Below are 20,114 nucleotides of genomic sequence, written 5' to 3' on the forward strand. Positions count from 1 at the left end.
AATCTACATTGAGAATGCAACAAAATTAAAATAAAGAATGTTGAAAACAAGAATAAATCACTGTGTGTGGGTTCACATGAGTGATAAAGTGAAGTATTTTAATTAATTAAAAGACAGTCTGCCTTTACTTGAATTGACCTGGGAGTTAGAGAGCAATGAAGAGGAGAGAGTTTAAAAAGATCCTATTATACTACTTTTCTGGTCTTAATTTCTTGTTAAAAACTGTTATAGAGCAACCTGACACGAATCACATCACAAAAAACTATGTAGATTTTCGGGACACTCTTCCTCTTACCCTAGCGAGCACAGCAGTCTCTCTACACACTGCTTTGAGCTTCTCCGCCTCTCCCCCCTGCTGCAAACCCCACTCCGTTGTGATTGGTTACCTTCCTTCCAGCAGCAGGAAATTTTCAGGAAGGTGGGGGCATGCAGCCGGAGCTTGCCTGAGCAGCATTACCATACATGGAAACATGACAGAAACTACCCGGAAATTTGAACAAGTTCGGCTCGACCGGCTGCCATAGTTTTTAGTGCTCTGCACAGCCACCCCAGACGGTCAGCAGAGAATACGTCGAAATGCATGTACGTAATTATTTGATACTCTAGTATGGTTAAACATGACTATAAATCATTATAACAACGTTTATAGGTCATACAAGTCGAAAAGTATCATAGGTCCTCTTTAAGTTTGTATTGTTTTACCTGCATTACAACTACGGCAGTACATTTCAACCTACGGAAGAGCTTGTGCCTTGACTACTCTGAAGGACAACATGTAATTGATCAAAGATGTTTTGCACAATGTTAAAACATATGCACAGCAATATATTGACTAAAGAAAATAAATGCAGTCACCATGTGTGTTGTATTATCTGTACACAAATATTCAGACTACCTCATCCTGAATCACTTCCGGATCTTTTGAAAACGTAATACCAAACATTAACGTTATACGTCAAGTAGTGGTTATAAATACACAACATATAGTGGATAAGAATTAGTACCGTAATCTACTTTGAGTTGAGTGGTGAGTCATGTCTGTGACGAGGTTGGCTAGTACTTAATATAAATGATGACCAATGTGATAATAGTCCATTCAATGGTTAAGACATTTAACTAAAGGGCACAAATAGAAAACAATTATGCAATTATGGACCATTATGATTGGTTGAGTGGCTTATAACAACTAGTGCAGTGCCCGTAGGAAGCGGGTAGCTTATGCATGCTTAAATATAACCCATCTATGAAAGTGGGACACAGAAACAGATGTAGCCTACACATAGGTAGTGTCACATAGTCATTGAAATGGCTGTCACATCGCTCGTCAATGTGACTTATGTTCTTTCTTTCATAATTGTTGCGCCATATACAGTATCTCACAAAAGTGAGTACACCCCTCACATTTCTTCACATTTTTCTTTATATCTTTCCATGGGACAACACTGAAGAAATGACACTTTGATACAATGTAAAGTAGTCAGTGTACAGCTTGTATAACAGTGTAAATTTACTGTCCCCTCAAAATAACTCGACACACAGCCATTAATGTCTAAACTGCTGGCAACAAAAGTGAGTACACCCCTTAGAAAAAATTTACAAATTGGGCCCAAAGTGTAAATATTTTGTGTGGCCACCATTATTTTCCAGCACTGCCTTAACCCTCTTGGGCATGGAGTTCACTAGAGCTTCACAGGTTGCAACTGGAACCCTCTTCTACCCATTCATGACGACATCAAGGAGCTAGTGGATATTAAAGACCTTGCGCTCCTCCACCTTCCGTTTGAGGATGCCCCAAAGATGCTCAATAGGGTTTAGGTCTGGAGACATGCTTGGCCAGGCCATAACCTTTACCCTGAGCTTCTTTAGCAAGCCACTGGTCGTCCTGGAGGTGTGTTTGGGGTCGTTATCATGTTGCAATACCACCCTGCGGACCAGTTTACGAAGGTTGAGTGCACGTGGTCAGCGTCGTACACAGAGGTTGGCTTTGGAAAATAGACGTATGAGTGCTGCCAGCATTGCTGCAGGTCTTGAAGGGGTGGGGGGTCAACCTGTCAGTGCTCAGACCATACGCCGCACTCTTCATCATACTGGTCTGCATGGCTGTCATCGCAGAAGGAAGCCTATTCTAAAGATGATGCACAAGAAACCCCACAAAAGGTTTGCTGAAGACAAACAGACTACGGACATGGATTACTGCAACCATGTCCTGTGGTCTGATGAGACCAAAATACATTTATTTGGTTCAGATGGTGTTAAGAGTGTGGAGCGGCAACCAGGTGAGGAGTACAAAGACAAGTGTGTCTTGCCTAGAGTCAAGCATGGTGGTTGGAGTGTCATGGTCTGGGGCTGCATGAGTGCTGCCAGCACTGGGGATCTACAGTTCATTGAATTCTAACATGTACTGTGACATACTGAAGCAGAGCATGATCCCCTCCCTTCATAAACTGGGCCGCAGGGCAGTACTGCAACATGATAACGACCCCAAACACACCTCCAAACGACCACTGGCTTGCTAAAGAAGCTTAGGGTAAAGGTTATGGACTGGCCAAGCATGTCTCCAGTCTTAAACCCTATTGAGCATCTTAGGGGCATCCTAAAACGGGAGATGGAGGAGCGCAAGGACTCTAATATCCACCAGCTCCTTGATGTCGTCATGAATGAGTGGAAGAGGGTTCCAGTTGCAACCTGTGAAGCTCTGGTGAACTCCATGCCCAAGAGGGTTAAGGTAGTGCTGGAAAATAATGATGGCAAAACAAAATATTGACACTTTGGGCCCAATTTGGACATTTTAACTCAGGGGTGTACTCACTTTTGTTGCCAGCAGTTTAGACATTAATGGCTGTGTGTCGAGTTATTTTGAGGGGACAGTAAATTTACACTGTTATACAAGCTGTACACTGACTACTTTACATTGTATCAAAGTGTCATTTATTCAGTGTTGTCGCATGGAAAGATATAAAGAAAAATGTGAAGAAATGTTAGGGGTGTACTCACTTTTGTGAGATACTGTATAATCCTTTTATTCTAGCAAAAAAAAATTATTGGTAATTGCAGCTTGAAGGCAGTAGCATTTATTTTTGCAAACAAAATGAAGGGCATTTTTGCATCTTACATAGTCTTTAGCTCGTTTAGGTGTTAGTTTCTAACGGATTTCAAACATTTTGTGGAAGCGATCATGTTTACATTCACCGGTAGTAGAGCTATCCGAGACCGTGCTAATTTAAATGGAAAACGCTATTGACACGCTAACTGAAATTAGCGTCACTGTCGAGGAAGTGTTTAACCATACATTAACTCTATAACAGTGAAAATAGCGTAACGTGCAATCTTTAAAGGCCCGGACACACCGGCCCGATAATTGCCGTCGTAGAGTATGGAGGTGGCGGGGACACAAATCTGTTTCAGGCCAACTGTTGTATGCAAATCCCTGACATTTTTTTTCAAATCCCTCTCAAAATAAGGGGCCATACAACTTCCATTCCATTCGGAAACTCTTTACAGAAACTAAACAGTGTTTCCCCTAGAATTTTTTTTAGGCCCGGTGGTAAGAGCTGATAAAGAGTATGCGCGCCACGTGCATACCAAATTTCTAGAAGAAATTGACCAAAACAAACCCCATTTGGGATGAGCCTCTTTTGACAGCCCCGTTAAAAATGAGGGCATAGTATACTTTCACATTCAGTATGTTTGTACATGTGGTGTTTCTCACAGGATTTTCAGATCCTGCTGGGTGAGAATGGACCTTCTAGGAGGGTCTGGGGGCATCCCCCTGCAGAAGAAACCTTTATTGTTTTAAAGTTAAATGCATCAATCTGGTGCACTTTGAGAGGTGAAATCTGTTTAATTCTGTGCTCTGTAAACAACTGTCATATGTCCTGCCTATAACTATTTTCTGTAATAATTTGGACACAAGCCATGTAAACTATTGAAGAAAAACATGTGGATTTCAATTAAAAACAATAAACACTAAGATCTAATATAGACAGGTCCTGTCTAGTACTCATTTCTGGAATAATCTGAATCACCTAACCTTGAAGCTAGCCTATTGAAAAAATGTCTTTATTTTTTTAATGCAAATAGCCTTGTTGAAAATAAATGAATTAACATAGGCTACACATCATGATTAGCCTATCAACATGTGTGCTACAAAAGGCAAATTCCCTATTTCGACCATTATATTTCATCCAGCCTATTTCTTAATTTAAAACATAAAAATAAAGTAGGCTAGGCCTAGCTTTGAAAATACAAAAAAATAAAGATTGTAGGCCTACTATGGCCTGCTGTTTTCAAGATAACTTAACAGTTAACATGTCCCCTGAAAATAAATGAATGCTTTTCTGAGAAGAATGCCAAAGGCAGTAGCAGTGTGGCACTTAGACTGTAAACTTACTGAAACGAGTGCATGCCGTTTTTTCTGCACTGTCTCTGCTGTTGATACAGATTGGTTGTGTTGCCACGGCGACGTAGCGATTTTAACTCTCTAAGTTTTGCTCAGCACTTTTTCCTGTTGAACGTCCCTGTTACAGAGTCCTTAATATCTCTATAGAGCAGGCGCTGGTTTTATTTTCGCATCCTTGTTTTAAATCAGACCAGTCATCTGCTGGGTGTTACAGTAAATCACTGAAGCAGCCTGGCTCTCTACAGTAGTTGGCGGAAAGTCTAGTTCCATCTTTCTTTCTGTCACAGAGAAGGAGGTCTTGTTTGTTTGTGAAAGGTGAGACAACAGGTGAGGTAATGCATCACCAAAAACAGACGGCATCCAGGCTCAAAATAATTCTCACGTTTACTGCCTGGCAAATCTAGCAAAAATTATTTGTTGTGATCGAACATGTTTTCTAAGGCTGTGCAGCCATCCCTGTACATGGCCTGCAATGTATCTGTCCCGCTATTTCTTATATCCTGTTTCTTTCACCTCATCTGTTCATTCACACAGGTGAGACTAAACCCTTCATTTGTTTGGGCAATGGTGTTTTTCTCAAAGTCTTCCATTGTTTTTTTTATTAGCTCCTTAGTCAAACACACAAGCTGCCTGCCTGTTATAACATCTGAGTCGAATGCTTTAAGTAAATGCTTTCTCAGAATAAGCCGGTGATATTAAATGGAAAGCTGCTCCAACTGCTTTGGAGAATGATAGCATTGCTGCGGCTATTTCATATACTTTCTTGGTGTTATGGGGAGAAATGATTTGGGGGCATCTCCGTGCCTGAGAGCAGAGATTTTGTGTTGATTGATGTGACAAACGCAGGGTAGCTTAAAAAAGATTTTTTAGCGGGCCAGGAGGTGTTTTCTGAATACAACAGTCAATCCTTTGTGTGTGAGACTGTAGGCATTTCTTATACACATACCTTTTGTGTTCCATTTTGGAATCACACCATATTGCATTATGAATTTAGATCTGGGCCTGTGTTTATCTAAGTCATTTAAGACATGTTGAACTCAAGAGAGCTCCAGTGCTAATTGGCTGTGGTTGTGTAGACAGAGACAAGCACACATCTTGCGAAACACACTTTGGATTGACTGTAATTACAGTTTTCATAGCGACAGCCAGACATCCTTTGAAGCAATATGTATAATTCAGAATAGTGTTGTCTTAGCTTACCACTTGCAGCTCTTGTAAACTGACAACAATACAGCTTTATTTGTTTGCCTTCCCTGCATCTTTTTTTGTCTGCACGTGAGACTGTGGTAGTAGAATCCCTTTTAATTATAGAATTGTCTTTTTTGTTGGTGTACACATCCTCAATCAGCAAAATCTTACCTCTATTTTTCCCAGTTTGGTTTTATTTTGGGTCCCACTTTTGCCAGTTCTTCTCATTCATAACAATCATGATTTCATGCTTGTCCAGTGATCGACAGTGGGTGGTGGTAATGGTATCATATACACACAGACATAGCAATGCATCAAGCAAGTAAGAAGACTGCTAGAATTTCATCGATGTTAAGCCATTATTAAAAAAACAAAAACAGCTTGTTATTGTTTCATGAGAAAAGTAGTCTACCACAGCCTGAGCACACTCAGTTTGGTCTCACAGCATGTACTATAATTTCTGCTATAGAGGGGAAAACACTGGTTTGTTGGCATTTCTTTAAACCAATCACACTTGTCTTGGGAAGCGCTAGGCCCGTGAAGCAGCAACAGTGTCTTTGGGTCAATGACGTGACGCCCATTTTTTTGTGTCCGTAAGGTTAAATTAAATTTGAAAATGTGGAAACAAAAAAAAAGCTTACACATTACTTTAACACAATCATTTCTAGAGACCCTATTAGAAAGTTTTTGGTTTTATTCAATTTTGAGAGAATATTTTGAGATAAAAGGCAAAAATGTCTAAGTGGTGTAACCGTCAAAACTTCGTACCACAAAATGTAACTTGCTTAAATACAGTGAATTTCTCAATATAACATCCTATAAACTATTTTGGCATTATCCTAAAATGGAGGTCATTATGAGTATATAAATTATATTTAAATACAACTTTCATATTTGTTCTAATAATTTGGGGAGCGAGCGAATGTCCTGAATTGTCAAGTGGTGTAACCATCATTCAAGGTGCCATTTTGTTCAAATCTTTAAGAACAGTAAAGGACCCCTGATGAACATGACTGCTGCATTCCAAAGTTAAGAGCTCTCCAAGAAATATAAGATATTTGCACTTTTAGGGTATGTCAAGTATCATTTGGGTTACATGTCAAATGGTGTAACCCAAATAAAACGTTGAAAAAATATTTTTTACATAAATAGTATTATTTGTTTTAAGAATTATATTTGATTTATTCACACCAAGACCATGTCCTCAGATATGAGTCCATGATAATGCCTGTCAAAATCGATTTTTAGTCAAAATGTCAAATGGTGTAACCGGTTACACCATTTGACTAATTTGACAAACATCTCGGTTTTTGTCAATTTTTTTCCAAAATTCACTAGTTTATGATACTGGTTTAAAATGAAATATGAGCTCAATTACTTTTTTAAACCAGTTTTAGGTTATTATTGTTTGTATCTTCTAAAATAGTTGATATTTCCACAACTTTTATCACCAAAGCTAGGTACGGCTAGGATGAAATCATTAAGTGGCATGATTTTGTGATTTTTTAATTCATGCTTAGCTTCAATGCATATTTTTATATCATTCCTTTTCATTTTAATGTCACATAATTTCATAATACATGAATAAATTATATAAATGAAGCATATGAACAGTGACACCTAATGTGGAAGGATGAACAGCAGCTTTAAATACTTAGAACTCCAACAATTTGTGAATAGTAGAAAATGTTAATCAAATTTAGGCTGCAGAATTGAGCAACTTTCTCTACAATAGATGACACATTCAAAAGAGGAAACAAGCCAATTACCTTGCAAAAAGAGGACAGGAAAGGTAGTTTTCATGAACAGAAACAAGCGTGCACTCACACTCACATGTGCTGCTGCAAGCTTTTTTCTTAAATGTAATCAGATCACAAGGCATAACGTCAACCAAATAATACCTTGCTTTCAGATAGATATAACTAAATATGAATTCACTGTTTAAAAGGGAATGCAGGAGCAGGACCCTTAACATACATGAATCTCCTAGTCTCTTCTACCCATCCACCTAGCTCTTTCTCACAAACAAACATAGACGCACTTAAACGCACAAATACACAATTTGTTAAGACTTTTTGTTGTTGATTGAATTTTTTCCATAAATACAATCAAATGAGTTCCACCCTAGAACATGTGTCATCCATGGAGATCTTTATTTAAGAGTGTTTTTTCTTTAGGTTTAAGAGCATATAATTACAAAATCTGAATGTGTAAACAATACGGCATGCTCTTGAACCAGAAGACCACGCTCGTGAATAAAGATAGATAATTACTCCATAGTCACCTTAATGGTATTTGTTGACAAATGTTTTAAGTACATGAAAACAAAATCCAATGGCAAGTCCAAACACAGTAACTATATTGACTGTAGTGCCTGATTTCAGTGTTGTTTATTAAACTTTTTGGCTGTAGAAGCAACACCGTCAAGTGGTGTAACTGGTTTGTGTCAAATGGTGTAACCAGTATTTTTCCTAAAAAAATCAAAATGTACATGTAAATTAATGTAGGCCAGAATTGATTACTCTTCTTAAATGTATTAAATAATTTTTAACACTTTTAACACGATTGGTCAACAATTATTTAGAAAACAAGATGTTTCCAGCTAACGCCCTGCTCAAAATTGCAAAAACGCATAAAATTTAGATTTAGGGGTTATCCAAATAAAATCTTTTTTCATGTGATATTTTGAAATGGAAGTTATTATTCTTATGAGTTACACTCATATTACACTATGGTGGACAAAATAATGAATATTTCTTATTCTTTTGTGGTTACACCATTTGACATTGTCAGGTCCATTTGGGCCTACTTTTAGTAGAAAATTGTGTAAATCCCATTTCCCATGAAATAAAAATAACAAACACAAAATGTATATTTTAAATTGATTCAAGGATGCTTTTAAAATATATTTTTGAAAGATTTTCAAAAAACCATCATGACAACCCTTATTCGTCATTGACCCCTTTACAAAATAATGCCAGGGTAGTTATTGTAGAACCTTGTTGAACCAGTATCAAAGGTGCTCTTGTGAAGCGGATCAATTCCTTGGTCAGATCAGTATCAAAGGCCCATGCCCCTGCCATAGTTATACGATTCAAGCCAAATCACAATGGTTGTATGTAGGCTTTGCACGACTAGTTTGTTTCCTGTATAGTTACAGTGGTAGCTTAAAAAGGAATAGCCAGGAAGAGGAAGGGGATGTGTTTGTCTATATCAACAATATAGATCCGTTAAGCCAGAATGAGGAATGAAATCCATTCAGTTTAAAATCCTAAATGCTTTTGTTTAATGATCAATTAATGAGTTTAAGTTTATTTTGAAAATAAGGGAAAATGAGAAAGAACTCCTTAACTCGTATTGCCTCTCCCTCTTTTAAGCATACATGTGATGATTTTTAATCATTTAGAGCTGCTTCTAAAGGTCACTTCTACACTTTGCTGTAAGGAATGAGTTGTGTGGTAGTTTCCCAAAGGCTTATATTGCTCTTTAGCCGGATCTTAAGGGATTTTCTTGCAGTAGCCTGGCACAACTTCAAGACTTTTCTATAAAAGGCTCCCAGATATGAGCCGTTTCTGTCTGCTTTGTCTCAGCACTTTACTGCTTCATAACCTTTTCACAGATAGGGAAGTGAACGTCTGTCCTTGTTCCTGAAGCATTTAACAACAATGTATGTACACACCACTGGCCACTGCTACCTCATTGAACTTTGAGAGACAGTGGGGTTGTCAGGTTAAATGTCTCCCGGGGACACATTTCTTGTCAATAAGGCCCAGGCCGAGGGGACTGGGCAGCTGTTGATTGGGGGAAAACAGAGGGAGGTTTTGTCAGACGGAGCAAGCAGGATGAAACCCACTGAGCTTTCCACAGAGGCTGAGGTCACGGCAGGGTGATCTTTGACCTTCTGGGGAACCAAGAAGAGAGCTAGTCCCATATGGCAGGATGTGTTCTATGATGTAGGAGTGACTTTAATCTATAACAGGATGATGGAATGTCATTGAGTTAAATACAGAATGATCTGAAGGGGTGTTTATAAGCAGTTTTTGTCCACTTCTCTGGCACAGTCTGAGTATTCCTGTCGCAGTGTTCACATTCTGTTTCTATCGCTCCTCTTTTTCATTCAGAACATGCCAGTATGCATAAAGGCGAGAGACAAGAGAAAGGTCCTGAGAGAAGAATACAGAACGGGGGGAGTGAACGAAGAGATGGAGTGATGAAAATGTTTGTGCCATAGCCGCTTACCTGCTGTAGTCCTCACTGGATAATAAGATTAAAATGACCTGAGCTAAGCATTTCAGAGCAAACTCTTTTTATTTCACAGATAATGTAGCGTGAAATAGAACAAACAAAACCTCAGATGATTATATTCCCACTTCAATACCCATCGACAATCTGTGTGAGTATATGAGAGAGTCTGAGAAGTGCGGAGAATGGTTGCATATGAGAACTATTAAATTATAGCAGAGCAGAACTGAGAGTATGGCATGGATTGATTTTCAACTCCTATTAAATATGTGTGGATAAAATACAAACTAGTTGTTGTTCACTTAAACAGTGCTTTGGATCTGCATTAAAGACTTTGGGATTGCATTACACAATGTGACTTACTTGTTGCTTGGCATTTCATGGATGTTAAAACGGGTGAGACCTGGACTGAATAATACGGTGGCGCTGAGCATTAACCAAATAAAAAAAAGTTTCACAGCTAATGTAGCCGTTAGCACTACATTAGCTGTGCTAATGGCTACATTTGGTTAAATTATTTGCAATTTGTTCATTATGAGCCACCGGAGCCACCGTACTGTGTTGCCTCATCCAATCAGAATGCCCTGTGGGCTAGTTTACTTTTACCTCCTGTTTGTTACTGTATCGGAGCGCAGTTTTATTGAATGCTTTGATTAAATGCAGTCGTTTAAACTCGGTGTGATCCTTGACTCACACAAACACATAAGAACTTCTACAAGGAGGGCATGAGAATGAGCATAGCCATGTCAACTTTGCGCAGATAAGCAGTCCAGGAGAAAAGCCCAGTCAGACCTCAGCAGCTGATCACGGGCGTAAAGCCGAGTCTGTCCCTCAGTATAGGCTACCTGATGCGATCGCTGATTAATGAATGAACATTCAAAACATATTTAAAATAATTGTATTGATTATGGGGCCCATTGTAGTCCGGAAACAAAGGCAATTGCCTACGTCTGCCTATGGCTAGGTTCACCTCGTCTGCACACAAACACACACAGACACACACACACAGACACACACTATAAGTTTGGCACGACACGGAACCGCAACCACTAAATTGCTAAATCAACATTTAGGCCATTATTCTCATAGGCCTACTTATATCCTGGTCATGGATTGTGTGTAAAAATAGAGTAAAGTGTGCTTTTAGGGCAGGAATAAAAGACGATAAGGTCGGACAGAGTCGTTGCCGTCCTGCAGCCAGCCAACCATCGTATTGATGAATGAAAGGGGCGATCCTTATCTCGTAATTACGAGATCTTTTCTCGTAATTACGAGATCCTGAGTGTGCTAACGGCTACATTAGCTGTGAAACTTTTTTTTATTTGGTGAATGCTCAGCGCCACCGTAGAATAATGCATTTGTTCCAGTAATGTTTTGTAATGCAGAGGTTTCTTCCTTTTTCGGCTCCCTATTGTTGTTCCCTCCTCGGATTGTTTAGTTTGAACACAATTTTGAAACGAGAGGGGTGAAAATAAATATCCAATATTACAGAATAAAAGCAAACAACGCACTTCTTACTGTATCGTTTTAATCATATTGTGACTCCTCATTTTTATCTTGCAACCCAAAAATAAGTGTCCAAGTCATCCCTAATCTTGAGTATAATAATAATAAAAAGTTATTATTGCACGATGGGCACCTTCATGTTTTAGCTAAATGTATCAAGTCAAATACAAGAACAACCCTTAAATGGCAAAATATATGGTACAAATGAGTTACATGTTATTTTGTATCAAAACATTGTTTTAATGTGTGGATGTGTACTTGATAACTAATACTAATACTACATGTACCTTTTTACAGTCTAGGCAGCAGGTTCCCTTCTATAGCCCCGTTTCCATTGAGCAGTGTGGTTAAACCACTGTGTAGTTACCTCAGCCACAGTGAAGAGGGTCTCCGTCAGTCTGCCCCAGGGCAGCTGTGGCTACTCTCGTAGTTTACCACCACCGGTATGACTGTGTGTGAACGAATTGAACCAGGAACCCTGTAAAGCGTCTTTGAGTGCCTAGGCAATAAAGCGCTATATAAAACCTATCAATTATTATTATTATTATTATTAGTGTTTACTGTTTAGCGATAAATGTCGGCACGCAGATCTCTGTTTATTGTAATTTTTCTTCTTCATTGAGTTAATCAGCGGGCTACACTGTGTCCTTCTACGATGTCACCATAGCTGCTGTAGGCAGCACTGTCCGATCACTGTGCCTGTTGGCCCGAGCCATCTCTGTGCATTCACTTTTTTCTATACGTTTACTCTTTATACATTTTCTGTAAAGTTTTGTTTTTTGACAGATCATACTAGTCCTGGTTTGATTATGTTGGACCAGTCCTTGGTCAGTATTATCTATGTGTTGATATGGATTTGGGAGTGTTAGTGAATGTTTCACTTTACTCCAATTTGCTTGTCAGATGTTCATACCCACTTTACACTGGCAGGCCAGCTGTGCAGAGGTGAGAAAAAAGAGACACGAACAAATATGGGTGCCCTTATCCAGTATGAGGCTGTATGCACACTTAGCTGTGTAGCTACCCACAATGGTAGCTTGGTGTACTGTCAACCCTTATCAAAAGCAGTTAACAGTGTGCCATCTGAGTTGCACAGTGAACAGTGTGCAGAGTAATGGGAAATATAATGATGTATAATCACTGACTTTATCAAAAGGCTTTTGCTGTATTTCACTCTCGCTGTTTACATTACCTGCTTTTACTTATCCTTTTTTGAATTATGTGTACCATTGCATAAGTGTCTTACTGATCTAAGAATGAAGTAGTGTGATGTTTTGAGCACGATTATCCATAAATTGCACATAATGATTCATGCAAATGGGGACATTTGTGAAAAACGACTGTACACGAATAATGACTCAGTTGTATTAGAGACGTAAAGGAACAGATACGGTGACCCTGTTCTACAGTAAAAACTAACCAATCTTTTATCTTCTAAAGTTAAATTGCTTTTGTTCAATGCATTGTTTGTGTGCATCTATGTATTCCACATTCTTTCATCTAACCTGCTGTTTCAGAAGTTCCTCCAAACTGCCTCATTTCTAAATTAAGACAACTCCGGAGATCAAAGTGTCTCATTAGGAGGCAGATACAAATCCCCCAAAAAGCGGCAACACGTCAGACAGACAATCTCCAAACACATTGCACCATGAATGCAGACCGAATTTCAACCAATTTCTATTCATTCTTATCTTCCTATAACATTTAGTGCCTAATCCTGCAAATAATGAACATCTCAAAGGAAAAATAGTTGTTTGTATTAGTTGTTTGAAATGTATCCTTTGTTACTTTCAACACAATTATCCTAATAGTGATCTAAATTCAACCAATTTCAACATAGTGTACCCCTCACTGTGCAGGTTAAAGTCCTCATCTAGTTAAAGGCCTACTTCACCGGTTTGAATATGAAGGTGTATTGAATTCTGAGATCCTATGTAGTTAAATGTGCAAAAAAAAATTAAAATCGGTTCATCCTAGCCTGAGAAAAGGCAGAAAGAGTGTTTTTTTTAACCCTATATTTCTCTTTCTCGTGACAAAAGAGAAATATAGGGTTAAAAAAAACGTACTTTGTAAATATTACTGTGATTTATTTTACTGTGACATCACAGTAATATTTACAAAGTAAGTTTTTTTTAACCCTATATTTCTCTTTCTGTCATGTCACAAGAAGGAGAAATATAGGGTTAAAAAAAGACTCTTTCTGCCTTTTCTCAGGATAGGATGAACCGATTTAAATTTTTTTCGCACATTTATACTACATAGGATCTCAGAATTCAATACACCTTCATATTTAAACCGGTGAAGTAGGCCTTTAAATATGCACGCCCCTTGGTGCTCTTTGCGTCATGCTGCATCATATCCATCTCTTTCTATTCTGCCTCTACCCTGTCTGACACTCACTCCTTACAATTGCTCTTTTCCATGACCCACTCTCCCCTTTTTCCAACTTGCTCCCTGACCTGTGAGAAACAAAGGGGACCTGATGACAAGATCATCATATATCAGTCTTTTACCTGCTCTCGCTATCTTGCAGCTCTTCTCTCTTCGATATATCCTATTTCCCCGCTCTGTTTATTTTTCTCTTTCCAACTGGCCACTCTGCTTCGTAGAGGACCGAGTCCAATCATGTTCAACACTGACTGACTTCAGGTCAGGATGTGCATGGGCAACAATGATTCAATGAGGAAGGCACAGAGATGGGATGAGGGAAGTGTGTCGGCTTTTCTAATTAAAAGCCGGAGGCATTTGAGTGCTTGATGGGTTCCAACTCGCTTCCATAGGTGACATACCCACAATGGTTCTATAAGAAACAAACTGCTATCAAAAGTGGTAACTAACAAGTACATTTTATTATTAACTACATTTGAATACCAATATATATTCTCATAATATTTAACATATTTAATTTTGAAAGTTATTACAATTTATCCAAATGTCATGGCAATCCAGTAGTCATGAAGACATTTCACTCAAAACCCAAAATGGCCCTCTCATGGTGGCAGCAGAGGAACACTCTTCGTTAAAGTCATTAGGATCCATCCTTTGGGCATCATGAGTGACTATACCAAATATTGTAGCAATCCATAAAACAGTTGTTGGGATATTTCTCTGTGGACTAACATTGTTGACGGACAGACTTATCAACAAAGCCATCCATATTTCATTAAAGTCAGCACTGGGTCGAACTCATTCCAGTGTACAGAAAGAGAGTGCATTTTTTACTAATTTGTTGATCTTTAAGTATCACTCACTTCCTTATCCTCAGCTGGGTTGTCTCACTATCCTTTAGCACGACTGCCCCTTCTTATGACAAGGAATCTATCCCTCAATTGAAATATCATGTTAAAACGATTGGTCCCATGCTACCCAAGACTCTTTTTATTCCTTGTAAAGTTGGTCTTTATTAGGGGTTTAAAACGGATCACATTACTCACGGTTTTTGAGACACGGGTCAGATAATTTTCGGATCAACAACAATACAAAAGGCAAAGATAAGACGAATATGACTTTGCTTTTAATTACCTTTGCGTTTTATTTTTCAAAAATCCACAGTGAATAACAAATTAGCCTGTGTCCACAAAGGCTATTTGAAATAGAATCTTAAAATATTCAAAAACAAAATAAAGTGCTAAATGAGGTTATGATGGTAGTGACTGAGTGTGCAGTGGAGAGAAATACATGCAGATATATAGAGGGAGGAAGTGATAGCTTTTTTATCCTTTTGTTTTGAGTGATCATCACTGGCTTTAGACAGACTCCCGTTGTCGTGAGCCAATCAGCTGATGCAAACAGCTGTTTGAAACTGCGATGAAAACAAAACGGTAACCCGTGATCCGTTGCACCACTAGTCTTCATTTATGGCAGTACAATAGAAAACACACTGGTAAAGCGTGGTGAAGTGCTCACAAGAACTTCAGTCCGGCAATTGACTCTTTCTACAACATTCAACCTTGTGGTGATTAGGACTGATTCTGAGGACTGTATGCTATGGATTGTTAGGGCCCCCCTGATGCAAATAGCTCTTGGGTAGATGCAAAAGGTAAGGACTTTTCGGAAGGTCATACGGCAAATAGGAACCACTGGAGGCACTTTATTTTTGTCTATTCTGTCTTCTTTTGTTGGTTCATGTTATTTAATCAGCTCATGGTGACTCACATTTACTCTCTCTCTCTGTCTCCTGTGGTGTGTGAAATCATAGTAAGTGCTGGTTTGGTTTGATGTTTACAAGGCTGTGCAACAGAAGGCTCTCTTAAGGATGAGTAGATCTCGCGAGTCGAGAAGAACTCGTCATCAGAGTTCTCATCATATCCCCCTCAGTGTCTTTCATTGTTCTGTTTTCCCCTGACATCTCCACTCACCGTTTATTTCCCTGTTTGTATGTTTTGAATGAGGTTTTCTGACTCGATTCACTCTCACATGCATGCCTAATCTCGGAGTCAGCCGCAGTCACTGTACAGTCACCTTTTGGAACACTAGGCAGTCCTGACAGTTAGATAGATGACACAGTCTGGGATTCTTGACATTCATACAACAACGACCTTGCTCTGTGTCCACAATCACGTACCACAATGCCATTCTAATAAACAACCTTATCTCCAGAGTCTGAATGTTGGTTTTTGGACAATACTGTAAATCTCCAGATTATGTCCAATCACAAAGTTTTGAGCACTCAGTGCCAGCCTTTTTTCTCTCGACCTCCACAGTACTTTTTTCCAACTTTGTTTTATGAATTCGAAAATCATTTCTGAAAAGGTATTTAACTGCTTTTGAAATATACTTTACAAAGGGTGTATGAGTTTCAACGAATGTCTTAAATAATAGCTTGCAAATAGTAACTAATATTTATGAATGCTTCTATCACTGCTTCTTAGTACAGTATATGCCTTTATTGCTACATTTGGGTCTTCAAGTTCCGAAAGTATCGATAAGTTGACATATCCTGCTCAGGCATAACTTAATTTGCCTTTAGGGATTGCACCATTGGTAAGTCCGTCTACCCTTTTGCTCCACACTGAAACATCTTCATTACTTTTCAACACATTTGCATGACATTCTGGGAGTTTTTCTTAAATGAAAGTCTCTTTAATTGCCATCAAATTTGGTTTGCGCTTTCATGTCCACCTCAAGATGGATTGCAATAACTTTCATAACTTTCAACTGGTCCTCTGGTTTTTTATCTAGGGAAATCATCAGGTTCAATTTTCACCATTTAATATCTTTGGTTCTTGACCTAATTACCTACAAAACTATATGAAATCCCTCACTCTCAACTTTACTTTGAGTATAGTGTTGATATGTGTTTAAAATTAGAATTTGCCTCCAAGCAACATGATTCATCTTCATCACAGGAGATATCTACTCCGATAAGGAGCTCAACCCTGACTGTTTGGAAAAGGACTGCAGGGCATTGAGACCAAAATACATTCATAAATTAGAAATTTAGGACTGCGTGGGGGCAGTGAAGTACTCCAACTTAGTAACTCAGGGTGTGTTCCAATACCCATACTTTCATTCTATTTAGTATGGTAAAAACAAGGATGTCCCTATCGCTTATACATTATGTCAAATGCAGCATGACAAAATATAGGTCCTACATCTGTTGCAATTCTGCACAAATCCAGCATGTATTTTAGGCGGTTCTAACCCACAACCACTGTGCAAGTTACCTCATATCGACTGAGCCTCAGAGTGAAATCAACCAGAAATGTGATGGATACAAGCAAGAGTTCAATGCGAGATGTTATGACGAAATATATAAGTATGAATATGTCCCAATTTTATGTATACTGCATGCAAACTACATACTTTTTATTGACAGCTGCAGTATGTAGCATAGTGAAAGAACAAAAAGAGTATACGATTTGGAACGCTGGGAAAGGTTGTTTTTTGTTTATGAATTAAGTTATTCTTTGGTAAAGCTACACTTGGCCAAGGCATATAAACTGTTATGCCGATCACGACAGAGCAGCTGAGACAAGACAACTTCCTACCACAGCGAGAGTTCATTGTTCCCAAAAACAGCTCACTGTAGTGGCGTCAGGCTTGACCTAGCATGTTTATTGAATATCTGCCCGTCATGTGAGGTACAAGAATATGGGCAGACTGGAGTGTTAGACGTCATTTTCTGCAATCGTTTTCTGGGCCTGCCCGTCTCAATAATGCATGATTAAAAGAGACTGGAGCTTCAGCCATCTGCGTCAGCCCCCTCGTGCTACAGTTAATCACAGATTTAGAGAGAAGGAACTTTACGGGCTGCTTCAGTCCTTTCATCATACGTAGCATTTTCTCATTCTGCATGAGAGCAAGATGCTTGCCCTATCGTCACAAAACCTTTCTCTGTTCTGCTCATTCTTCTGGAATACTGTATCTAATCAAAGGTGGCCTTCAGTGGCATGCATTTCACTACTGAAAATTTGTTCCATGGCTTCTGTGCGTCTACAGTGCCTAGCGACGTCTTTCAAAAAATACATAAAAAATATTATATGACTATCACTGTGGTTAACACATGCAGCTGATTGTTGTTTCAGGTAACATACTGCACATGTCCCTCTGTTCTTTAAGATACAGGCTAGAGGCTACCAATACATACTATTGTTACTATTAATAAATCCATATTTTACAAAAATTGCCTTTCATTATTCAGTCATATGGAATACACCCAGTGTGATTATACTGAGTGTTTTTTTATGAGAAAGAAGCAATAATATTGGGTTGACACTCTTTCTCTGCCCTTTATTTTCCACCTGTTGTTGTTGTGGTTTAATTCATTTCTACTTACTGGTTATTTGCCCATTTGGTATGTCCATCAACGTTCTAATGCATGCCGTTGCCTTACTCAAAGCCCATGAGATTCCCTCTGTGTTTGAAATGTGCAACACATTTCCCCCTCTCCTTGTTGCTGCTTTGAAACTGACAAAGACCATCTTTGATTGATGCTCTCTTTGCGGTTTCCAAAGGCAAATTTGCAACCATTGTGTGTCTGTATAGTATAAATAGTATTTCTTCTTTTGTATCTTATTTGTGTGAAGCACTGAGACAGTTGTATGTATATGCAGACCCAGACTGATGTAACATCCATGTATTTCTTTCATGGACCACACACACATTACAAATAGTTTATATTTAGCAGTTAATTGATGGTGAAGTGAGATTGCCCTACTTAAGGGACTGAGTTCAAGTGTCATTAAACAAGATGCAGATCAATATTGGCATACTGTATATCTATATATTTTTTTCTTTACATCCTGCCAAAATGTTCATTATGCTGACGTATCATTTGGTCACAGTGGCTTTTGAACCTTAATGTGCTTAACTAGAACCTCCAGCTCAGCAAAACCTGCACCAGAATCCCAATGCCCTTGACCCAGACCACACACTGTATTGCACATTTCCAACATCCGATTGAACTTTTGATTCTGCTCGGACTTCTGAATTCTATATAATTTCTATTTTTCCTCCTACTATTAGATTATTTTCCCCCTCTATTAATGTTCTTAATTCTCTCAACTTCCTAGCGTTTTAGCCGCTGTATGTCACAATACGTACAGTATATCTGAATCATAAACCTGCCACTTTTTATTGCAAATCCAGGTTTAAGCCAAGTGACGTGAGAGCAGACACTTAAAGCTTATCACATAGACAGTTACTTCAGTTTTAATAGAAAATGGAAAGCAGCCTGTCTCCATGACATTTACCAGGACATTTAAGTAAAATAAAATGTGCATAAACACACACTACAGTTTATAGGGCTTTTGGTAACAGAAACAGAGACAAATATGTCCCTCTTCCTACACATTATCAACCTTGAAGAAAATGGTTTTGCTTTCTCATCATCTCAGGCGATACTTTTTCCATCTAGCATCGTTCCCTATCCACCAGGAATATCAGTCGATGGACAGCATTGTAAGAGCTAAAGTCAATTATTTAGTTAATGGAATTTTCCCAGCGTCGTCAATACAGGGCAGTTGCCTTACTATCGATCTGTGTCACTCATCCCTGATGAGTGCTGATCAGAAACCCATCAAAAAGCACACTTGTCAGACTGGCTATCAGATCACGGAGCTGAGATAGATGGAGAACATAGAGAACTAGAGACGGTTAAAGCCAAAGAGAGAAGGCAAGAGTAAAAGGAGGGAGACAAAGATAGACAGCTAGATTTAGTTTGAACAAAGGAGGGGGCGGATTTGATATAAGTTCAGTTACCTTGTGTCCCACATGTATGGAATATAACTGACCTGAAAGTGAACTACATTGACACAACTTGAAAATGGATACAATATCCCAAACCATATCAGCACAAAAGGAAAGACTTTTCAGCACTAATCACGGAAGTGGCAAAATCCTTTTTACAAAACGTATCATGTGCTCATATGGAACAGTACAATATAAAGTTGGCAACACATTTTGACATTTCATAGAAAGAAAAGGCGTGTACCAAATGTTCATATGTGAGTTGATAGTGTCCACTGACAGTGAACATGAACAGGTGTCAGACTTTCTCAGCAGCTTTTGGATACTCAGAGTCCTTGAAATGCCTGGGCTTGACTCTTGAACTCTAACTGTCTACTGTTTCCCCTTCCAGGACTGGCTGAGCAAGTTTGGCTACCTCCCGCCCCCTGACCCAGTGACTGGTCAGCTCCAGACCAAGGAGGCCCTCACCAAGGCCATCAAAGCCATGCAGAAGTACGGAGGGCTGAAGGAGACCGGGGTGTTAGGTATGCCGCTGTGTGGGAAGGTGGTGAAAGGGGGAGGGTTATAGGAGAAAGTTGGCATTTTGGAT

At 38.9% G+C, this 20,114-nt stretch overlaps 1 protein-coding gene across 2 annotated transcripts in view; it reads left to right on the forward strand.

Annotated features, from left to right (window-relative positions):
- The window catches only part of mmp17a (matrix metallopeptidase 17a), a 98,197-nt gene that overhangs the window by 34,750 nt on the left and 43,333 nt on the right, over window positions 1-20,114 (forward strand). For both annotated transcript variants that reach the window (XM_080046208.1, XM_080046209.1), the window contains one exon: window positions 19,917-20,049. In XM_080046208.1, the coding sequence (XP_079902334.1) occupies window positions 19,917-20,049 (133 nt within the window). The remainder of the gene's footprint in view (window positions 1-19,916; window positions 20,050-20,114) is intronic.

Source organism: Ammodytes marinus, assembly GCF_949987685.1.
Source record: "Ammodytes marinus genome assembly, chromosome: 18".
NCBI classification, from domain to species: domain Eukaryota; kingdom Metazoa; phylum Chordata; class Actinopteri; order Uranoscopiformes; family Ammodytidae; genus Ammodytes; species Ammodytes marinus.